General features: G+C 39.1%; 1 protein-coding gene across 1 annotated transcript in view; it reads left to right on the top strand.

Annotated features, from left to right (window-relative positions):
• Window positions 1-18,221, top strand: part of ITGB6 (integrin subunit beta 6) — a 32,529-nt gene extending 14,308 nt beyond the window's left edge. Inside the window, exons 9-15 of the mRNA XM_009486274.2 lie at window positions 4,054-4,188; window positions 4,677-5,094; window positions 6,030-6,252; window positions 8,775-8,872; window positions 13,743-13,862; window positions 15,949-16,115; window positions 18,120-18,221. Of these exons, the coding sequence (XP_009484549.2) occupies window positions 4,054-4,188; window positions 4,677-5,094; window positions 6,030-6,252; window positions 8,775-8,872; window positions 13,743-13,862; window positions 15,949-16,115; window positions 18,120-18,221 (1,263 nt within the window). The remainder of the gene's footprint in view (window positions 1-4,053; window positions 4,189-4,676; window positions 5,095-6,029; window positions 6,253-8,774; window positions 8,873-13,742; window positions 13,863-15,948; window positions 16,116-18,119) is intronic.
• The last annotated feature ends 4,168 nt before the right edge of the window (window positions 18,222-22,389 follow it).

The following is a 22,389-nucleotide window of genomic DNA, read 5'->3' as shown; positions in this document are numbered from 1 at the left end:
AAGCAAACCAAATTCTCCTAAGTCTTATAAAAGCAATACAATTGGTGAGTTATGATTTTTTTAAATGAAATACAAAATGCCAGAAGATTCTCTCTCCTATGGAAAATTAAATAAGCAAAGAACTTTTAGGTTAATCTTGGGAGCCCACACATCGTAATAAACAACGGGGGAAACCTTTACATGAGCAAAGCTATTGCGAAACACCCAGTGGCACCAGGATTTCCTTCTGGAGTCCAACCTGTTGTTAGCCACATCTGGTTCCTACCAGGAACTCAAGGCTGGCACTCTAACATATAGACAGAGGTCCCTACATTTAACAACTGAAATACCATTTTGTTGTCCAGTGAGTAATGGAAAAACATAAAATAATTGTTCCAGTGCTGTGTCCTGGTGCTTTTGCTGTAACATTGTATTAAGTACAGAATGGTGCTCCCTCAAATGGCAGTGTCACGGCACCTTCTGCCTTGCTGGAACACTGGAAAGGTGGAGAGTGCATCCTTGCCTCTTCCCCTTAGTGTTACCTATTGTCTATGATTTTTTTTTTACTCCCCTTTTTGAACCTGCTGGTATTTTCAGTCTGCATTGCCTTCTGTGGCAAAAAAGAGTTCAGTTGCACTGTGTCAAGATACATTTTTCTTTTTCCCATTTTGAACTACTCCCTATGCTTTAAAGTTTCAGTGAGTGCACCTTAGTTCTGGTGTTGCAGGGTTTGGTGAATAACAGCTCTGCATTCACCTTATCTTTGTGTCTCCATGATTTCATAATATTTTATCACTGACACACCTTCCACACCTGCAACCGTCTCTCCAAATTGGACAATCCCAGCCTTTTAAGTCTCTCCTTAGCTGCTCCATCTTCTTGGTGACTTTAGCTGATCTTCTCTTTACCGTTCCTGACTCCAATGAGTCCTTCCTGAGATGTGGAGACCAGAAGAGGTTGCAGCACACAAGACGGGGCACACTAAGGTTTATACAGAGGCAAAATGATGCCCTCTGTCTTGTTCTCAGCATCCTTGTTCGTGACGCCCAGAACATTGTTGGCTTTTTAGGTGCTGTGTGCTTTGAACAGATCATCTCCCAGAGCTGTCAGTGGTGACCACGGTGCAACTCCTTAGTTGTTTCGGCCAGAACTGGGTTCAGCCCTGCTGTGGGCAGGGTTTGGAGGGGCTCTGAGCTCAGTGCTCGCTCCCCTCCCGTAGAGGCTGGAAGGCGGCTGCAGGAACAGTGCTCCTGCCTTCGGGCCATAACTCATCGTGTCCTCATTCAGGTACAGCATGTCTGGACCATGCACCAGAGTTGCTCATAGGTTCTTAAAATCCCACATACATTTCAAGATGTACAAAGTGTACAAGTAGCAACACGTCACACTCAAAATTTCCTGGAGCCCATTTTATTATGCTTAACCTGAAAGGTTAACAATCTTATTGCTTCACGATTGAAAAATCTTCCAAGCAGGAAACACTGAAAACTATCTTCTTTGACATAAGTGAAGACATCTGATTTTTTTTGGACTGGGAAGGGGGAAATAAGGGTTAAAAATCACAGGCAAAAGAGAAGATCTAATCCCATTTTTGTCACAGACCTCTCATGATACTCTCAGCAGTGTAATTCAATGCCCAGTGTCTCTATTTCTTTACCCATGAAAAAGGAATAAATAACAACTTGCCCCCCCAAGAGTAGAGTTAGGCTAAATCTTTTAACACTTTTAAATTGGTTTTGAGTCTTTGCTTGCTGTACAAACACAAGGTTTGCTAATACCATTCACCATGTGTTGCTATCTAAAAGCTTCAGAGAGGAAGTAAGCAAGTTAAGAAAGTCTGAGCTGTCAAAATATTTGTTACACGGAGTTCTCATGTTCTTTCCAAGTATGATTCATTTTCTTCTGTAAGCATATTTCTGCCTGCTTTGTTTAACATTGAATTCTGCATAACTTTGCATTGCAGAGCTGTAGGCTAAAATGCATTGTGACAGATATCAGGCTGTTTGATTAAAATCATTCCAGGATTTTAAAATTTCAGAAAAATTCCACTCTTTTTTTTTCAGTGCTTGGTCATTTCACTTACAGGAAAATAAGGCCAAAGAAATAATACATTAAAAAAGGACAGGTAACACAAGGGCACAAGTTTGTAACACTGCTTTGTCTGTTGTTTCATGCAGAAAATTTTTCGAACCACAAATGTTTCTCTGTGAATGGCTAAAGCTCACTAAACTGTCCGCTATTTGTCCCCAAACTATGGCCAGGCAGCTTAGTAGATTTAAAACACCATTAGAAATCCTCACAGATATTAAGGTCTAAGAAACTGGAGTTTGTCACAGTTTATTTATTCATTTCCAGTGGCATAAGGTGCGTATTTTGACCCCTCACAACAGCAAGGCATGTTCATAATGACCCAGTACAGGCACCAGGATTCAAAGTATTACAACTTGGTGTTCAACAGCTTTTAATTTTCTCTCACGGTTGCATTCTATTTGAGCCTCAGAGTTTTGCAGCTGGTGGAAGAGGGACTATTTGGTGATATTTTCTGCAACATTAGCACATACCAACATTCACAGTTTTATGTAGAGGTTTGCTATATTTGGTCCTTTTGTGAGAACCCAGCTATTGCAAACAAATTATTTTCTAAGAATCTCAGCATTGTTTCAATCGCAAGATAAGCACCTAACTCTAAAACAAACATGAAAGGAAAATTGGACACATCCAGAGCTACCAAGGTTACTAACCTGATGCCCAGTGCACAATTTTACTGCTCTGGCTGTGTGCTGGAAAGAGCTCTGGGTATTATGTGAATGCATCTTGCATGACATGTTGCTGTCCTTCATTAAAGTGCTTTGGTTTACTGAAAAGGTTTTCCAAATGAAAAGACATTAACTCCCCCCAAACACAACCCTAAGACAAATTTCCAGGGAATCCAGGACATGTACAAAGGACAGGCAGTTGTTGTCTATGCAAGTTTATACCTATTCTACCTCTAGTTTGTTTTACCCAACCAGACCTTTACTCCAGTGAGTCACCCTGATGCCTTTACTACAATGACTCACTGAAGTAAGGTCAACGAGCTCCTCATGCTCTGATTCAAGGGAAGGGGGTATTTTGTAAAACAATTAAGCTCACAAGAGCACAAAGGCAAGCCAGTGAGACTTTTGCTCTGCAATTGCTAAGGTACTTTTGAAAAATTTCCATTTACTGGATCCACAGTCAAATGAAGTCATAGGGAATTTCCCCACGGTCTGCTATAGGCTTTGGATTAAGGCTAAGTTGTGTAAGCAAGTTGCTATAAAATATTTTAAAGAGTTAAATGCAAAAACCTGGTATGAGAGAGTTCAGGAAGTAAGTTTTTCACTTAATAAATGCAAATTTGATTGAACAAATCGATTTAAGAAATGAGAACGTTGTTCAATACAACTTGAAATAGCACAGACAGCTCATGAAGCAGGAATTTCCATCGGGAGAGGAAAGGAAGGGAGCGAGCCCCTTGGCTGCGGGAGCTCACCATGGGACTCGACACTGGCTCTGGTCCTGGAAACATCAGGCTAACTCATGGAGGCCCCGCACGGAGGCAAAACGGAGCTCAGAGCCTGCCTTGCCGTGAGAGAGATTGTGAGGTTTGATTCTACCAGGAGAGATAAAGAGGGAACAATATTGACATAGGCTAGCTAATCAGGAAAAGCCCAGTGCTAGCAATGCAATCAGGGACACAAATCCATTCCTCAGTAAGACCAGAGCTAAAGGGAAACCTGTATCCGTCAGCAGAGCACTTAGTGATGAAAGATGATTTAATAAAAGACTGAATTTATTCCCCTGCAAGGGCAGGAAATAAGCCCCGCGATAGCGGATATTAAACTGATACCACCATTGCTCTCCACTGAATGCCGGTTCTGTCGGCACTTGCTTTGTTTTGCTCGTTCCCCATTTTTCTTGCAACAAAGTGCCAAAACCACAAATTTACTCCTGTGTAAGTTGGGATAAGTCAGAGTCCACATTGCACAGACGTGGAGCACTAGCAGTGCTTGGCAGTGTTATCACTCCATTCATCTCACCGCTTTTTCCTTCAAGGAGCTGAGGTCCGAGGTGGAGCTTGAGGTCTTGGGAGAGACAGAAGGGCTCAATCTCTCTTTCACAGCCATCTGTAACAACGGGACCTTTTTTCCACATCAGAGGAAATGCTCTCATGTGAAAGTGGGAGACACAGTAAGTAAAGAACAAATTCCCAGAAGACATGAAGTCCAGAGAATTCAGGACACCAAGGTAGACAGTTTGCTTTTTATTAAATAATCTTCCTCCAAACAAGTTAAGCTGCGCCAAGGGAGGTTTAGGTTGGAAATTAGGAAAAATTTCTTTACGGAAAGGGTGGTCAAGAATTGGAACAGGCTGCCCAGAGAGGTGGTGGAGTCACCATCCCTGGAAGTGTTCAAAAAACGGGTAGATGTGGCACTTGGGGACATGGTTTAGTCTAGTCTACCCTTGACTGGTTTAGAGTGGACTTGGTAGTGTAGGTTAATGGTTGGACTGGATGATCTTAAAGGTCTTTTCCAACCTAAACGATTCTATGATTCTATGATTCTATAAGTTACAAAAAAGCAGGCGGTATCTATGACCCTTTTGTTCTGGCCTCTGCATATGCTTCCAGAGTACTCTGCAGCTCTGCAGCTCTGAACAGCCACCATTTTCTCTTCCAGGTCTCTTTCAATGTGACTGTAAGTCTCTCCTCTTGTGAAAAAAACAGAAGGCATATTGTGATAAAACCAGTGGGGCTCCGCGACACGCTGGAAGTGGAAATTCATCCCCAGTGCAGCTGTAACTGCCAGGCAAAGGCCGAGATGGACAGCCCAAAATGCAACAAAGGGAAAGGATGGTTTGAGTGCGGGGTGTGCGTCTGCAGCCCGGGGTACGTGGGGCCACACTGCGAATGCAACGAGAGCTCCCTCAGCGCCAGCTCCTGCAAGGGCTCGGCAGAGCAGAGCTCCTGCAGCGGGAGAGGCGACTGCTACTGCGGGCAGTGCGTTTGCCACCCGTCCCTGTACGGAAAGGTGTACGGGCCACGCTGTGAATGCGATGACTTCTCGTGTGTGAGACACAGAGGGCTCCAGTGTGGAGGTATGGTCCCTTGACGCTATTTTTAGTGTCCGCATTTTAGAGCTTTATTGTCTCACCCTTAGCTATGAGCTTATGAATCTGTATTTTCATTGTGTATTCAGTTGCAAACAATTCTGTATAAAGTGTAATTTATTATTTCTGAACGATCTTTAGACTTAAAACAAGAAACAATTTTTAACCCTGTTTTCAAATTTAAAAACGAGACACCTTTACCCACTCCATAGCTAGTCTAAGTTGGCATGGCTTTATTGGAGCATATCAGCTACCACCACACTGGGTCAGACATTTAATGGCTGTAGAGTGTAGCTCCAAGGAAGTTTAGCTAAGTATATTGACATACATTGGTGTTAGCCAGTGTACAATTTCACTCTGACATAATTATCAAAGCATAGCCATCTTAATTAATTAATCTTAATTAATAACTTTTAGGATAATTCTGGTATTTTTGTAATTTTAACCCAGTAACCTCAATGATTCTTGGTTTATCTTAGTAAGATACAATCAGAATTTGAGAACTTGTATTTATGATTTTTTTCCTGGGCCATACCCTTATAAATCAGCAGATTCTATTGAAACAATGGGAATAGCATTACACTGGCAGGAACCAGCAATGAGATTGTGCTGAATAGATAGGCTGAAATCATGCTGCTATATATGAAAGAGGATTTACCCATTAGGTTGTGCACTGTTGGGAGATAAGATCTGTGTGGAGGACTCCAGTGAAGAGAGTGGAGCTGCGCTGGCTTACAGCCAGCCTAAGCGAAAATTTGATCCTCTGGCTTAAAACTGAAAATGCTGGGGGAGGAAGGAGGATGTTTAAGAGTGAGAAGAGTGGGAGAGGGGAAAATATCTGCTGTTAAGGAGAATGATTTTAAAGGCCATCATTCAGATTCTTATTAAGAGACTGATTTGAAGTATAATAAATGTTTTTCCAGGCAATGGTGACTGTGATTGTGGGGAATGCGTGTGCCACAGTGGATGGACTGGTGAATACTGTAATTGCACAACTGACACCAGCGCCTGCATTGCTGAGGATGGGACGCTGTGCAGCGGGAGAGGCGAATGCATCTGTGGGTCGTGTGCTTGCACCCATCCGGGGGCTTCAGGCCAAACGTGTGAAAAATGCCCTCTCTGCGGTGACCCTTGCAGTTCCAGGCGGTAATGTGCTGGTTTTACTTCTCTGATGTTTGTATCATCCAGGTATCTATTTCCTATACTGCCTCAGCAGTGTGCTTACTGCCACTACTGTAAATTGGATTTACAGACCAGAACCCAAGGGCTTCTTTGCCCTTTGAGAGGGGTAGTCATAACTTGTACATCAACCGTTTATCAGCATTACTCTTGTACAAAGTAACTTCATGGAAAACAATTTCATCACCTTCAAGCAGCACAAGTAAAAAAAGCACACTTCCACGGCTGTACGACTAATCAGAATGGTGGCCTTATGTAACATCAGACAAAACCAGATGAACTTCCTTCCAGTCCACAGTACAGAATGAAAACACCACAGCATCGCTACTACAGCAAAAACAAGGACTCACAGAAAAATCTGGCATCTGTATTACTGTTCTCATGCCTATGACTTAATAAGGCCACACTGTCTGCTTAAGCTTTACACATGTGCAAATTCATAGTCCAAATTCAGTTAAGCTTGGCTGAATTAAAGAGGCCCGACTATGATAAACTAGGTCATAGACTGGGGATGAAATCAGTGGGTAGCTGGATGTCATGTATAAGTTGATAAATTGATTGTAAATGGTGAAGTGTCTTCTGTTCACTGAGCATACAAAATTTATGTAGCTTTCCTGCTGTGATGCGATGCGTGGTGTATGCTACAGTGCATGATAGGAAAAGCAACCAAAAATATGTGTGACACAAAGCTGACCACCCTGAATACACCCATGCTCATGCTTGTATCACGTGAACTCTTGCAGGGCTAAAGTCAGTCCAAAATGAGCAGGCTTCAGCAGAAATTTAAGCTAGAAGTTGAATTTGGCTTCACAGAATACGTGTTATTAATGACCCTGGTTTTGCTTGCTGAGCGCCAAGTCAGTGTAAGTTGTATTAATGTTTCATGACGATATCACGTCTACTTATTTAGAGTTGACACCGGCTTCTCTTCCGTATGAGCTCTCTGCCACTGTGTTTTCATGCCTGTCATTGCAGTCTACACTGTATCTGAGATGAGAGGTTATTCTGTGTCATGTGATTTAATCATCATTTATGTTAGTGCTAAATTGGACCTACAAAACCAAGCCAAACAGTTTGTTCAAAGCTTTAAGTAAAGAGAACTTCTGCATGCAATGGCTCTAAACACAAAGGACAATGCTGCTGCTTTGCTCTGCCCAATTTGGCAGAGAATAAGAAATATAAAGTTACATGTTGGGCACTACATTAGCCTATTTAAACATGTATATTGTATGCGGTGTTAAATCTTTTCTCTCTGTTGCAGTCACTTCCCATGCTGAAACGCAGGGCAGGGAAAGCCAAAAGAGAGAGAACATTGGGAATGCCTGGGTAGGGTAACCGAGAGAGCTGAAAGACCAGGTCAGAGGGGATTAAGATTAATGGCTAGGCAGCTGAGAAAAAGAGTGGTAGTATGAGAAACATGGCAAACATGACAAAACCACCACCAACACTGAATTTGTCTCTGTGAGATAGCGGCTATCCCATTACCCACTCGCTTTTACTACTCACCATCTCCAGAGAGAGTGATAAGGTCATCTCCATCCCGTGAAGATAATCTCAGCAGCCTCAGCGTATTCCCATGGATATATGTAACTCAATGCAATGAGAGATGGCCAGGAGTTTTTGTGGATATTTTGTTGCAGTTCTTCTCTTTCCTTTTCTTTAAGCAGTCATTCCTTCAGGCTGCTTCTCAGAGTCTCAGCCCCTCAATCTGGCTGAAGCTATTTGTGAAGAATCAGCAAGATATATTTTGCATCAAAAATTTTCATATATGAATTCTGTTCATTGTTCCCTTTTTCCATGAATGAACTCTGGATTTATTAAAATCCTTACTGAATTTCTGGGAAGATTTTCAGAGACTTCTAAAGGAATTTGTTCAGACTCTGTGTTTTTAAATAATATTTCTGACATTCCACCATTAAATAAAGTAAATAATTTTCCAGTAAATTGCATTAGTATAATTAGCATCTAAGTAAGTAATTCCTGAGACAAGTAATCACATCCAAGAGACATCTGTAGAGACACCTGAATAGTGTTTTAATACATCATCCAATAGACTTTCAACAAAGAAATACTTATAGTAGGTGCCCCATCTCAATCTCTCTGAAGTTGATTTCAGATATTGTTCATCTGATAGGCATTCCTTCGGCTGGTATTTAGTGTGAGCTTAGTTCAGGATATTTATTTTTGAAAATGAATGTTACGTGTGAGTAACCCCATGTCTTTGATAGACCTACATGAATAATGTTGCCTGGGGTTCTGTCTGGTAGCTAATAAACTGGGAGAAAAAAGAGGACAAGAGAGAGTTTATCCACAATACCTTTATTCAGGTGGGTTTTTTTTTTTTGGTGGCAATACCTATCATATTTCTGAGAATAGCACAAGACCTTTTGTTTAGCTTCTTTTTAAAATGCAGATGCAGACGTACTGCCTTTTATATTGTTCCTTTGTGACAGGCAGAGATTGATGAACCGCTGAATTATTTTCCACAGGAGCTGTGTGGAATGTCACTTGGCTTCCGATGACAAGTCACTGGGAGAATGCAGTGAAAAATGCAAATTGGTTGATGCAACTGTCAGCACTGCAGAGGGTTTGTACACTCAATCTTCCTTTTCTGTGTGTGCGTGATTAGTGATAGTTTCTACGTTCAGTAATTCTGTATTTGAAAGTAGCCTTGTTTTTCTGCCATGGAATTATATTAGGGATCATAAGGCAACTGCTGTCTGTCTACGGTTCTTCTGTGGTAAGCAGGAAATGCAGATCAGGGCTGGTATTACCCCTCCAGGTTAATTAACTCATTGGATCACGCCTACTTTCTAAGCAGTTTATGTAAGAAAGGACAGAATTTAATAAATACCAGTCCCTGCAAATCAGTGGCTGATGAAAACCCCTGCGGTTAAGTCACGCCTGCACCATGAGTTCCAGTGTGGCTTCTTTTACCATACAAATGCAAAACCTGACTCCAAGTCCTTATGCAGACTCTTGATTACAGTCGGCAACTAGACACAGCCCTTTAACCTGTGGCAAAGACGTTCTGCTTCTTGCCAGGTTTTATTGAGACATTCCTAGTATCCTAGAGGCTAAGCACATCTTTCAGTTGCTCGTTGTAATTCAAAACTGCCCTCCATCAATGGGAATTTCTGGAGTAGGAATTAACCTTGAATAAAATAGTACTCTCAGAAAAAAAAAAAAAAAACAACTTTAAATTAAATACTACATCAAAGTTTTTTTCTTTCCTGTAGAGGAAGGTGCCTGCCTGTACAGTAGGCAGTCTGTTATTTATTCTTATGCCAACTGTAACCCCAGTCCAATGACAAAATGCAATTGTTAGGTGGGCAGGACATAGGTGCATTATATCCACACCACAGATGTAAACATAAGCATTAAATCAGACAAATGTAAAAGTTAGGATGCAGAATGCTGTATGCGCATCTAAGGATTGTGCCTGCAAACTGTTGGAAGCCCATCCAGAGCTGCACGCGTGCATAAATTTCACTGATATACATCTTTCTAACAAAGCTACACCTTTTGCTTTTGATGACATTACTCCATAATATAGAGCTCAAAAGTTGCAAATATTGCCCTTATAAGGAAAATTAATTCTAATTTTGTATTTTATTGAAGTTATTATTATGCTTTGCCTTTCTAGACATCAGTATTTGTTTATAAATATAAAAATGTCTTTATAACCTTCAAAAACATATGAGCACTTCTGTTGTATCTGTGTAGTCAGTAAAGTTTTCAGGTTGCTATTGCCAGATGGCAGATATTTGTAGCTAGGAATATATAAGACATTCTACTTTCAAATATAATGAATACTAATCAAGAGCAGGAACAGTCACTTGTATGGCTCTCTTCCCACATGCAGAGGTCACAGGAATATGGGTATGACAACATCACCTCCTGTTCCTGCTTATTTCCTTTTTTTCATGTCCTGTGCTTCCCTGATTGGGGCTGTCAGCTAACTCTTTAGATTTAAAAATTATTTGCAGCAGTTACAGCAACTGCTGTAGTGAAGGCTGGATAACCGTTCCCATCCTAACCCCTGAAAAAAAAAAAAAAAAAAAGAGAAGCTGTTGCAAACTGTGTTTCATCTTAGATGCTTGTGTTACAGCTCAAAGGATTGGTTTTGGCATGGGGGTAGCCTCATTAAGAAGTCCTGAGGGGAAAAAATAATCTTGAAAATAAGAATTTTAAAAAAAATCCTAAAATCAAAACTGTATTAGCTAACCAAAAAAAAAAAAAAATTAAGTTGTATAACTAGACTACCACATAATATTTAAGACAGATTATTGAGCAACTTCATATGGCAGCATACTGCTTCTTTCTGGATTATATTTCAGTTTCTTTAATGCTTCAAGGCTTTTTGAAAACTAGAAATAGCTCTCAGTTAAATAAAATATTAGCACTTAAAGATACTTTCTCTTTTGCATGCGTACGTTGCAACACAATGACTGGAACTGTGGAGCAATAAAAAAAGCACAGGCTTTACATTTTCCTGTTTCCTGGGAACGCCTGTTTTAGCCTCTGAGCTGTGCCTTTCACCTCCTCTTGTTTCAGTTCTGTGGGTGCCCAGGGTTTCTCTTCCTGCTCCCCTGCAGCAGGGTCCCTGGGGCGGCGGCGGTGCGGGCAGCCTCTCCACCTGGGGATCCAGCAGGGCACGCGGTGGCACAGCAGCTCTGGAGGTGCTGATGGCTTCACGTTTGCTGGGCGTATCTCCACGGCAGGCAGCGCTTGTGAATATTTATTTTTAATCCATCTTTAATATTTTAATATTAAATCGGGCTAATCCTCCTTCTGCCAGATGGGTGTAAGAGGAGCCCTTGTTGCTCTACTCGCTCCCCAGGAGGAACCGCAATTCCTAAAAAGTGGCTCCTGCCACCACCCCAGCCACAGGGCACCAGGCTGCTCCTGCCACAAGCCCAACAGGGACAGTTACGCCTTCCCTGGAGAAACTGAGTTTCTCCTACCCCATAGTGTTGACACTGCACAAAATCCCAGTGCAGCAACAAAATGGATGCTGCAGCCTGAATAAACCTCTATACCAGCACTGCCCCGTTGTTATGACTCAAAGTGAGATGAAACTGTTCAAAAAAAGCATTTTGTTGAGCAGCGGACAAATGAGAAAGGGCATAATGACATTTAAATTTACAGCCTTTTTTTTTTTGTTGAATGTTTTATCTAAGTATCTGTTAGGAAGCAGTCTTTTGCACTTCAGGGCTCCAGCTTTCCACTGTTACCCAGTTCTTCCAGTGTGACTCCAGTGATTTCAAATACCATTGAAATTAATGGAATTAAGCTGCAGGCAGAAGAGAGAAAAGTATGATGATTCACTGCAGAATTCAGTTTCTATTACATAGGTGTAAATTACAGGAGTTTACCTACCTAGGCAAATTTTTGTGCTGAGGAACTGAAAATAATCTATGTAATAGTCTCTCTTAGTGATCCTTCATCCTAAAAATAACACCAGAGAAATAAAAATACTAAGTATAAGCTGGGTTCTGAATAGCTTGAACTGGCATCTTTGCTTTCACATCTACATCCTTGCACATAATCAGATTTCTGCTCCCGTTGGTCTCAAATTACGACATTAAATTAAAAATTACAATTTAAAAATAACTAATATATTTGCAGTTACTGCCTTCTCGATGATATTTGGAACATGCCTGCAAGTTTTTCTCTGCCTTCAGGATATCTAACAACTACCCTTTTCCTTCTTTTTTTTTTTTTAAAAAAAAAAAAAAAAAAAAGCAGCAAGCTAATATTCTTTGGATCTGCTTGCTTAAAAGAGTTGGGAAACAACAAATATTGCAAAACTTGTCACAGTGTTACTGGAATCGTGACCTGGCAATGAGAGCCATTAATTTAGTACACTCAGTCTGCAGTTTGTGGCCCTTCGAACAAAAATCAAATCTTGTTAAATCAGCAAGTCTTGTCTGCTTGTCACCTTGACAGATAACACATTGCTCTGCCACCAAGGACAGGCAACAGGTTAAATACAAGATTATCACAAATCAAGAGCATGTTTCCATTAAAATCCAGCCAGATGAGATACTCTTTTCATAACAAGCACAAAAAAGGACTGTAGGGTAGCCAATTATTTATACTTTCATATTTTCTATGGTGTTTAATAGTGTTTTCTGTAAGACCAAACCTTATGATAATAAGAAATATGAGAAAAAAAAAAGAAAAAAAAGTGAGCACTTATTTCTTAATGTACCATAGGTTTCTTTAAAATCCATATTGCTGTCTGATTCCTACTTTATATTTCATTACTCTTCATATTAAAGTTTGAGGACTCTAAGATTTTCAGCACAGTTGCTTATGAAATTTCAGTAAGAGTTTTGAATGGGTAAGAAATAATGGCGATTGAAAAGTATTTTTAAAGAAATGTTTGAGAAGTTTACTGTTTTTTCTTACCTCTAAAAATAAAGCCTAAGGAGTTTTCCTAAAAATGTATTGAAAAGCATACCTAGATTTCCAATGCTATTCAAATCATGGGTTATATGGAAACATAATAAGCATTCAGCCCCAGAGGTATTGTTACACACAGTTATAAGGTCAGATATTTTTGCTCTGTAAAATTATTATATAATGGTTACACTCCAAATTACAGCATTTCTGGCTCTGGACTGGTAGTCTTGATTTTCGATCGTCTTATTTGCTTTATATCATTCCTCACAGCCAGCTTCCTCCTGTCTCCCTGTTCCCTCTGAATGAACTTTTCTCAGCAGAAAAGGTTTCCCAGTCAGGAATCATCTGGGAAAAAAAAAAATTGATTAAGTTTTTGTGCAGACCTACATTAAATGAAGAGACAAATAAATGGGGGCAGACTGTCATCTCAGGTCACTTTTTATCTGCTTCCCCTGGAATCACATTACAAAGATCCCAGAATCACAGTTTTCTGTTATTAATCTATATTTATTGTTGTGAGTACTGGACACACTAATCTTTGAGAGGGCTATTGTGGAAGAAATAAATGGCAGCCCTTTTAACAGTATCCATTGCTGTTTGATGTATGTATATCTACTTCTGAAACATAATCTAGACACAGTAGGAGTAGCTGTAAACCACAGGGAACATACTGTTTACTTTGTCCTATAATTGGGGACTATTAAATTTCCTAGACAGCTGGTGGTTAAGCATCTTGGAAGCACTTCCAATTCATGGAAATTCACAGTACCCTAGATTAATATGGTGCACTAGATGGTCAGTGCAGATTGGCAACACCTGGATCAGTTCTTCAGAAATATAAGTGAAAAATGGGAAACAAGGCAAAACTTGGGTTGGAAGAAAAGTCGTTAAATTTAGCAGAAATTCTGAGGGTATTTCTGGTTTCATCTTTCACTGTTTACCATCCACAGACGAGGCTGTGACAAACATGATGCCAGCAGTCTCCCTTGTTTAACATGTTAAACTTCATTTGATCTGATGAATTACTTTTTTCCCTCCCTCTGCAGACTATTCAGAGGATAAATCCATTCCCTGCTCTTTGCAGGGGGGAAATGAATGTATAACCACATTTTTACTGGCTATGGATGAACAGGGAAGGACAGTCATTCATAGCATAGAACAGAAAGGTAAGCAGTGAACATTGCTTTTTCTATGTGAAATCTGATTAAAAAACACAGGCAGGGTGAGCTGTGCAGAAGCTGAGCTCTTTTAAGCAGCACTGCACCTCCTTGTGTTTGTCGCTCTCCTCTGCCCAGCCAAAAGAGCACCTCCTCACATACTTATTTAATACAGTAGTAAAATAAATACTTTGCCTTTCATGCAAGACGGGCAGAATGATCCCTGGGCTGCAAGAGTAAGCTAATTTTTCTAAAGACCTGTGCAATTCTAAGATGATGATACCAAATGTCATTTGCATTATATGAGAAAACTATAATTCACTTTGAAATGGCATGTGTTTCATAGATGGACAAATATCAAAAGACTATCTGAGTGGGTATACCTGATGAATTTCTAAAATATATTTATAATTACATTTAATGTTGCAGTATCATTAAGTTTTGAATATTTCGCATAACTAACAGATATTCAACAGATCTCTTCATATCCTTTCATTTAACATTACTTCTTTATTGTTTCACTACTGATTTTTCATGAAAGCTCCTAATCGTGTAGGACAGGAGAGAACACAGACACCACTCTGCAGCTGCCAAACACTTTAGTTTCCAGGCAACAAAAATGCTTTTTCTTATTGGACCCACCCAGTGTCTCAGTGCTAAATGTTAGTTATGTTTTAGGGAAAGCCATGCAGATTTGTAACCTTGTCCTGTTGGCACAAATGGCGTTTATTTTGTTAACCCTTTGTGTAGCCTTTCTCTAGCATTCTCTAGTGAGAATGAAAGTGATTTCACTGCACAAAAAAACAAGTTTCTACCATAAGAACAGTAGTCTGGTTTTGTGTAGGTTATTATTACAGCAAAGATGGTTGCAACAAAGCTAGTACTAAAGAAGCACATCCTTTTGTAAACTACACCCCTAAGACTCAAGAATTTAAGGGTAAGATTTTCTCTTTATTAAATACATTTACAATGCCTTTTGAGTAGATCTGAAAAAAAAAAAAAGTGAAAGAAATATCTTAAGGAAGGCACAGTTCATTAAACGCTGCGTAGTGGCCCTCCCACAGTTCTACAATAACCAGCTTCGCTGTCATCTGCTGTTCTGCTCCTGGGCCTTGAAACTATTGTGCTGTGGCGGCTGCAATGCACGTGAATGTGAACTGAGATGAGACCTCCAGAAATGCTCTAGAAATTGATTTCATTTATGGAACCAAAGTCAAGACGGCACCAGTAGCCAGAGCGTTAACCCACTGCTCAAACCAGACCCCTCAGAATTAGTTAAATGATGACATCAAGCAAAAAAGTAATGTGAAATACAACCCTGTAAGCCAAATTAGACTGAAACGAATTTTTCAATGTCCTTAAACAATGGATCAGCAGAAAATTTTATAAAATAATACCGTTCACCAACTTTCATGAGCAATACTTTTTAATATTTAAACAATCAAACTTTGTCTTTTGGCAAAGCAAAAACTTCAGTTTTAATTTTGACTCTGAAATATTGTATGATAAAATTTATTGCAGCACTTGAAATGCAAAATTCCTTCAAATTGTTCATTCCAACATTTTCAGCAAGTCTAATGGATTTTTTCCTCATTGCTTTCATGAGTGAAATGCAGTTTCCTCTATTTTCTCAGTATCATTGGTGACTTTACCCTGATAACGGCTTTCAGTAGAATCTTCTCCTCTGCAACACACTGAATATCAGTTAATTGAAGGAGAGCTTCAGCCATAACATTATAAAATTCATAATCCTGTCAACTCAGCCCTGTCTTTTAGAATTATATTGACAGAGAACTGAAAACATTTTTCTAACTTTTCTTTTTCGAATCTGGATCTGTATCCAGCAGCTGCTAATCAACATGCTAAAAGAGCAGTGGAAGAAGTTAGCAATTTTTTTTTTTAACATTTTAATGCAATATTTTTCAGCCAGTTTCACAAACCCTGTAGCAAGCTAGTAGGAGGAAAACAACATGGACTTGAAGGAAAAGGCATGCACAGCTCACAGCAAATGAGAAGCCCAGCATGCTTCTTGGCTGTTTTTAATTGCCTAAAATTGATTGGCTATCCACAGTCATAACTGGTTTTGTTTCCACAGATTGCCCACAGCTTCCAAATATCCCAATGATAATGGTGGGTGTCACCCTTGCTATCCTTCTCATTGGCATTGTTTTACTTTGCATATGGAAATTACTGGTGTCAGTTCAAGACCGAAAAGAGGTGGCCAAGTTTGAAGCAGAAAAATCAAAAGTTAAATGGCAAACGGTACGTTAAATGCATTGATTTTCTATGAGGTTCTTTAATTTGGTTGCATGATGCACAACTGCCTTTAAAATTCTGTGTCTTGGTTTTGTTCTTTTAAATTGATAGATTTTACTGGTAGGTTTTCACTACATTTAGTATTCTATAAAGTAAAATTATGATTTTTTTAGGGATGTAAAATAGCTAGAGTTCGATCTCCTGGTTTAATTTCTTCCACATGTAAAAGCATGTAGATAACATTTTTTTATTAGTTGGTTTTTAATTAGTACCTTGCCTTTGATTAATCTCAGCAAAGTTGTTTGCTGCCTATGTAATTACGAGAGGTGTGCCACTTCCCAGAAACAGAACCTGTTTTAGAAAAATGAGATTATTGATGGCCTCTGTCACGATGAAAGCCCACTCACATAGAGGAGCAATGAATGTAAGCTGTCCAAAATGTAGGTGAAAGGACAGACAAATCCAGGCCTTCTATCTATAGTTTGTGGACATCTAATGCAAGCTTATACCACATGTTCCCTTTTCTTCTTTCCTCTCTGCCTTTGACTTTTTTGCTCTTCTGCAAAATTTTTAAGACTTCTGAGGCTCTCTGAAAAAAAAAAACATGTTGAGTAAGTGTTTCTGGTGGGTGTCAGGAGGACAGGCGATATGCTGCCGGCTCCATTCTTGTACAAAGCCCTGTGATTGCAACATTTCTGCAAGGATGGACACTGCCAGCCTTTCAGATTTTGAGATGGGAAAAATCAGTTACTTACAGGCAAGGCCACTTGAGAATGTTTTCTTCATCTTTTGGGAGAGCTACATATGGTAAGAGGGAAAGGAAGGATACACTTGATAGAAGCATTGCAATTTTCTGTCACAAGAGGAAATGATAGGAAGGGAATGCTGAGAGGCGAGGATAAAAAGCCTGGGCGGGACTTGCCCTTCTCCCATGGTAGTCTGTGGAGCTCAAGCAAGAGGACAAGTCACACCTCACTGCCAAGACACTATCTGTGTTTTTAGAATGGTCCAACCACAACATCTGATGCACAAATTATATCAGACATAGTTGATAAAGTATTGTTTCATGATGTGCATTACTCTAATCTGGGAGGAAGATGTGAAGGGAAGCATGTTCCTGGCCCTAGATTTGTGCTGCCTCGTATAGACCGGTCTCAATTTCAGTGGCGTGGAATATAAGTGAGCTGCTGGAGGCTATTCTAAAATCATAGAATTATAGAATCATAGAATCGTTTAGGTTGGAAAAGACCTTTAAGATCATCCAGTCCAACCATTAACCTACACTACCAAGTCTACTCTAAGCCAATCAAGGGTAGACTAGACTAAACCATGTCCCGAAGTGCCACATCTACCCGTAATGATCAAAGGTACGAAATTACTTCTGTACAAAGAAGAGACCAGAAGTTCTCACTAGGGAAAAGAAATAGTGGGAAGAGAGTATGATATTGGACTTCAAAATTATGGCTGGGAAAATTGAAGATGGGACATTTGTTCACTGACTTTTCCCATACAAGCATGGTGAGATAGCAGGCTCCAAAATACACCATTACACAACGCTTGGTTAAGGCATAGGATTTATTTCCAAAGATATTCTAGATGACAAATGTTTGCATGGATTCAAGATGTCTATAGACAAATCCATAGAAGGAGGACATCCTCTCTGACCCAGGAGGTTTGTGAAACTTGTGTCAGCTTTTCCACGGACAGCCTGCATCATCCACTGTTGGGAATGAATTGCTGGGCCAGGCAGATGTCTGGCCTGAGTTCCTCACAAAGCAGAGCACAAATCATCTTCCCCTGCACACTGGGAAGCAGAGGGGTACTAGCTGGTGCATGTACGACCTGCATCATAACACTGGGTCAGGAATCATGGATCAAAGTGATCCCTTTGATGAAGAGCTACGCTCAAGGCAGTGGTGTGCAGCTACATCTGCTTGTAGCTGAAGCAATGGCGAGATGAGGTAAACCCTGCATGACTCCATTTCTTCTGTTTTTGTTTGGTTTTTTTAGGAAACAAATCCACTGTACAGAGGCTCAACAACCACTTTTAAAAATGTAACTTACAAGAACGAAGAAAAGCAAAAAGGGGCCATGGCTGCAGATTTCTACTAGCACCTCTGACACCACAAACTTAGTTTTACTGGCAGGAAATCTAAAACCACTTGTTTCTTCTCAGCTGATTATGTGATATTTGTTTGCACGTTGCAGTGGTATAATCATTCTGTTAGAGAAAATATATCTTGTGTTGGGAAAACTGTAGATAACATATTAGTGGTAAAGGTTAGTGGAAATATAAAAAAAAAAACCTTAATATTAAAGCCCCCCATCTTAAAAAATAGCATCACAAATATTTTTAATTTTCTCATTAATACTGAGGATGAAAAATTACCATATGTAAGCCTATTTTTGTGAAATTAGGTATATACAATGAGCTGTACACTACTTTGTTCATACATACAATCGCATATATTTGTGTTTAGGAATGTATTTGTACCAGTCTATTTGGTGGGCTGGTGTAAATTTAAAGAGAGAATTTTTTCATGAATGCTGCTTAAACTACTGAGGTTAGAGGTTCCTCATATCACCTGTGTGACTGAATAATTTTTCATTAGAAACAAGTAGTGTTACTGCCTATCTTCTGTGTATCCAAGGTATACAGAAACATCTCTCTAATTCTTCTTTCTTGTCCTGTGTCCTTCTTTCCTTGTCCTTGTTGCTGTTTGATGTTCTTTAAGAACCGAGCCCCTGGGGTTATCTCAGGGAAAGCTAAATCAAGCCTTTACTCACTTGCAGAGTTGTTTTCTGTTCCAGGCATAGACTTCTTTTTTTTTTTTTTTTTTTTCCTCTTTCCTTTAAATTCTAGTAGAGAGGATCCAGAGCAAAAGAGAAATATTTGTAAATTAGAGACTCCAGTAGAGAAACTTTAAACGAAGGATTGCCAGTACTCCATTTCACCATTTACATCCCGTTTAGGCACTCAAAATAAACCTTGCATGCTGGACCATTACATGAACTGTTGCAGGAGCCCTTTACATGCAGGAAAAGTTCACACACAAAGACTCAGTATCTCACACAAAGACAGTACTCTTTTGTTGATATATCCAAAATTATGAGGTTCTTTCAATGCCCAGCAGCCAAGCCATTTATTCATGTGTGAAATAATGTATTCAGCAATTTCGGGCCATTTTTTTTTCAAACTAAGCAACAAATAGATCTATGGATTCCACTTCATATTAATTTCCATGACGTTAATGAGGATTTTTAAATCTCAGTTTTAGCTAGTTACCAATGACTTGCCATAAATTCTTAAATTGTAATGCTGTTATCATGCACAACGCTAGGAAAAAAAAAGCCCAAACAAAATCAGCTAACATGCTGGCATAAAAAAATACAACATTGGGCTATTTTAAGCCAACAATAATTTAGTTTCCTTTTAAATATCATTTTTCCTTGCCTTTTTTAGTATCTGGAACAGATGGTCAAAATGTACATATGAACGTACTCACAAAAGACTTAGAAATTAAAGGCACATCAACACAGTCACAGGCAATTACGTACATTCCCTATGGTAAAACATATATTTGACCTAAAAAACTCGATGTCCATTTTGTAATAAATATTTACGAAGTATGTGCAACTTCGGTCTCTATATCCTCTACAGTTCCTGGATGCGAGACTGATCAATTAGCTAGCTCTGACCCATGCCTGTTTTAGGGCCTGATCCAAAGCCTACTGGAGTCAACAGCTACAGATGAGGATCTAGTTTCAGTGAAACTATTAGTTTTGGTTTACAAAGACTGTTTTGTTTAAACAAACTGGTTAATACTGTCTATTAGTGGATTAGAACCTATAGTATATATTTCTGTGCAAAGAGAAATAAACAGTATCAGATGCCTTTGGCAAGAAGGTGATGCTATAACCACGTATTAAATACAAAGTGATTGCAGTGTGAAGGAAATGATGGCTGCCATTAAACTGGAACAGATAATTACTGGTTCACATCTGTACTCTTCAGTATTCCTGCATATCTCATAGTGGAAACTGTGCACAGACAAAGGCTTGCATCTGCAGCCCTTCCAACTGCTGGACTCCCACAGATGTCAGTGCAAGTTACATGTGGGACCAAATCCTGTTTTCCTGGCACATGGATAAACTCATGGGAGGCAAAGCTGGCCCCTGAATTCCATCTCAGATTCCACTTGGGTCAGGATTGCCTAAGAGACTAGGGAAATCTGGATTTAGCCCATGTAAATTATCTGTTACTCCTTTGTTTTTCATGTGGAAATCATCAAATGCCAAACTTTCTCTGAAAGAAATGAAAATATTTTTATTACTTTTAAAGTAGTGAAAATCTATACTGTTTATTAAAAACCTTTTAAGTTCTGTTTCTGAGAAGGCTGATTCTGCTGCTCAATTTTAGGGTTGAAAGCCCTTCTTCTGTAGGTCACCCATTTCAACATTGAAATACGTTTCAGTATTCAAACGTTATTAACAAAGTGGTGTTCACATTTCATATCAAACACTTGGTGGTCTACATTCCCTGTTCCTACAGGAGATTTCATTTCACAAAGCTACTCACTCTCTTTCCATCACTTGCATCTTCTGATCATCAGCAAAGATCCAATTTGCTATGTAGACAACGTTTACAGTCCAACTAATCCTCCTAGCCACCTCTCTCCAAATTATCAAAGATGTACAGAAATCAGGCAGTATGTGTTTTCCATTTCCCTGCTGTGACTGACTGTACTATAAATGTTCTGTGCACCTTCAAAATCGTCAGGATGGAAATCACTCAAATAACTAAGAATTCATCAGAAGAGAGAAAATAGAAGGGCTTGGTGAGGAAGGTCTCTGTTATTGAGGGATATCCAAGAACTAGGCTCAATTCATATGAGCCATTCTTTTAACAGCATTAATTTAGATCATAAATTTTGACTAAACCCCCAGATTTCAAGAACTTCCAAGATCTTACTTGGCATTCAGTGTAGAAACAAGAGTGGTGTTCATCTTTTTTTATTAACTATATTATTTTTATCTCATAGCATTTGTACCAAAGTTGTTTTTTTTTTTCTTTTTTTTTTCCTCCACCAAATTATGAGTGGGTTTGTGTGTGGTGAATGGGATGAAAAAGTCTTTCTGCTGTTTTCATGAATATTGTTTTGACCTGAGGCTGGACCTTGAGAGAGGCCAAAACATTTTTAAAAGTAATGCTTCTATTCACTGAAGAGTTAAACTAAATAAAAGAATAGTCATTAGCAAATCTATGGTATTTGTGTATCTTTTACACCCTGTAGAATGGGAATTTCAGTAATGTATGTTAAATGGATAATTTTTCATTTGATTTACAAAAGTTTCATGTTAACCTGTAGTGTATATGTTCAGCCTGCATTCAACTTTGTTTTGTAATATAACTAGTGGGTAATGAGTCTGGGATACAAGGCTCAGATGTCAAGTGCAATACTCTCCATGTGTTGTCTACCATTATACATGTGTCCAAGCTTGTTTTGCAGTGGGCATAAGGGAATTATTGCCCAACAAAACTTATCACACACAATCTGAAAGTAAAAAAAGGTAATTTTTATTTTAGTCTATTTGCCACAACTTGTTTCTGTAGAAAAGGAATTACTTAACTTTGAATAAAGACTGTAAAATTGAACACATTTTTAATATCTTTTTATCGTTCTTCATTTTCCATTTCAGCATGTGTCTATCATTTTTTTCACATGATCTAATTAATCTTAGCAAATTTCTCATGCTTTGGCATAACTTAGAGCTTATTTTATAACTCTTCTGCACCCTTTTTTAAGACAGCACATGAAATTCAGTAAGTCTGGATTTTCTTCTATTTGTGATCCTTTTACTTTTCAAGGAACTGAGTTCATGGATGAATGTTGTAAGCAACCCATTTCTGGAACTCTGATTGATTACACAGAGCATTTTTTTATACAGTGATCTCTAAATTGCACAACTTGCTTAAAGCTAAAAAAACATTCATTCTGTAAGTGTCACAGCAGTAATATCTTTTTAGAACTACATGGTAAAGTGCTTATTTTCTGTTTAACCTGCAAGTTACCTCTCCTTTTTTTCCTCTAATGAAAAGTCATGTATTTTGATGTTTGCTAATTTCCTGCTCTGAGGAAGAGAACTTTCCTCTGCACACTTGACAGAACTGTATTTTAAGCCTGTTGTATTCTCCAAGGACACAATAAGATCATGTTCTCTTGCATTTCACAGCGGATTGTGAAAACTGAAACAGATGCAATTGCATAACGTATACTCA

This window comes from Pelecanus crispus, chromosome 5, assembly GCF_030463565.1.
Source record: "Pelecanus crispus isolate bPelCri1 chromosome 5, bPelCri1.pri, whole genome shotgun sequence".
Classification (NCBI taxonomy): Eukaryota; Metazoa; Chordata; class Aves; order Pelecaniformes; family Pelecanidae; genus Pelecanus; species Pelecanus crispus.
The sequence above is the reverse complement of the archived record's forward strand: the minus strand, read 5'-3'. Positions and strand labels throughout refer to the sequence as shown.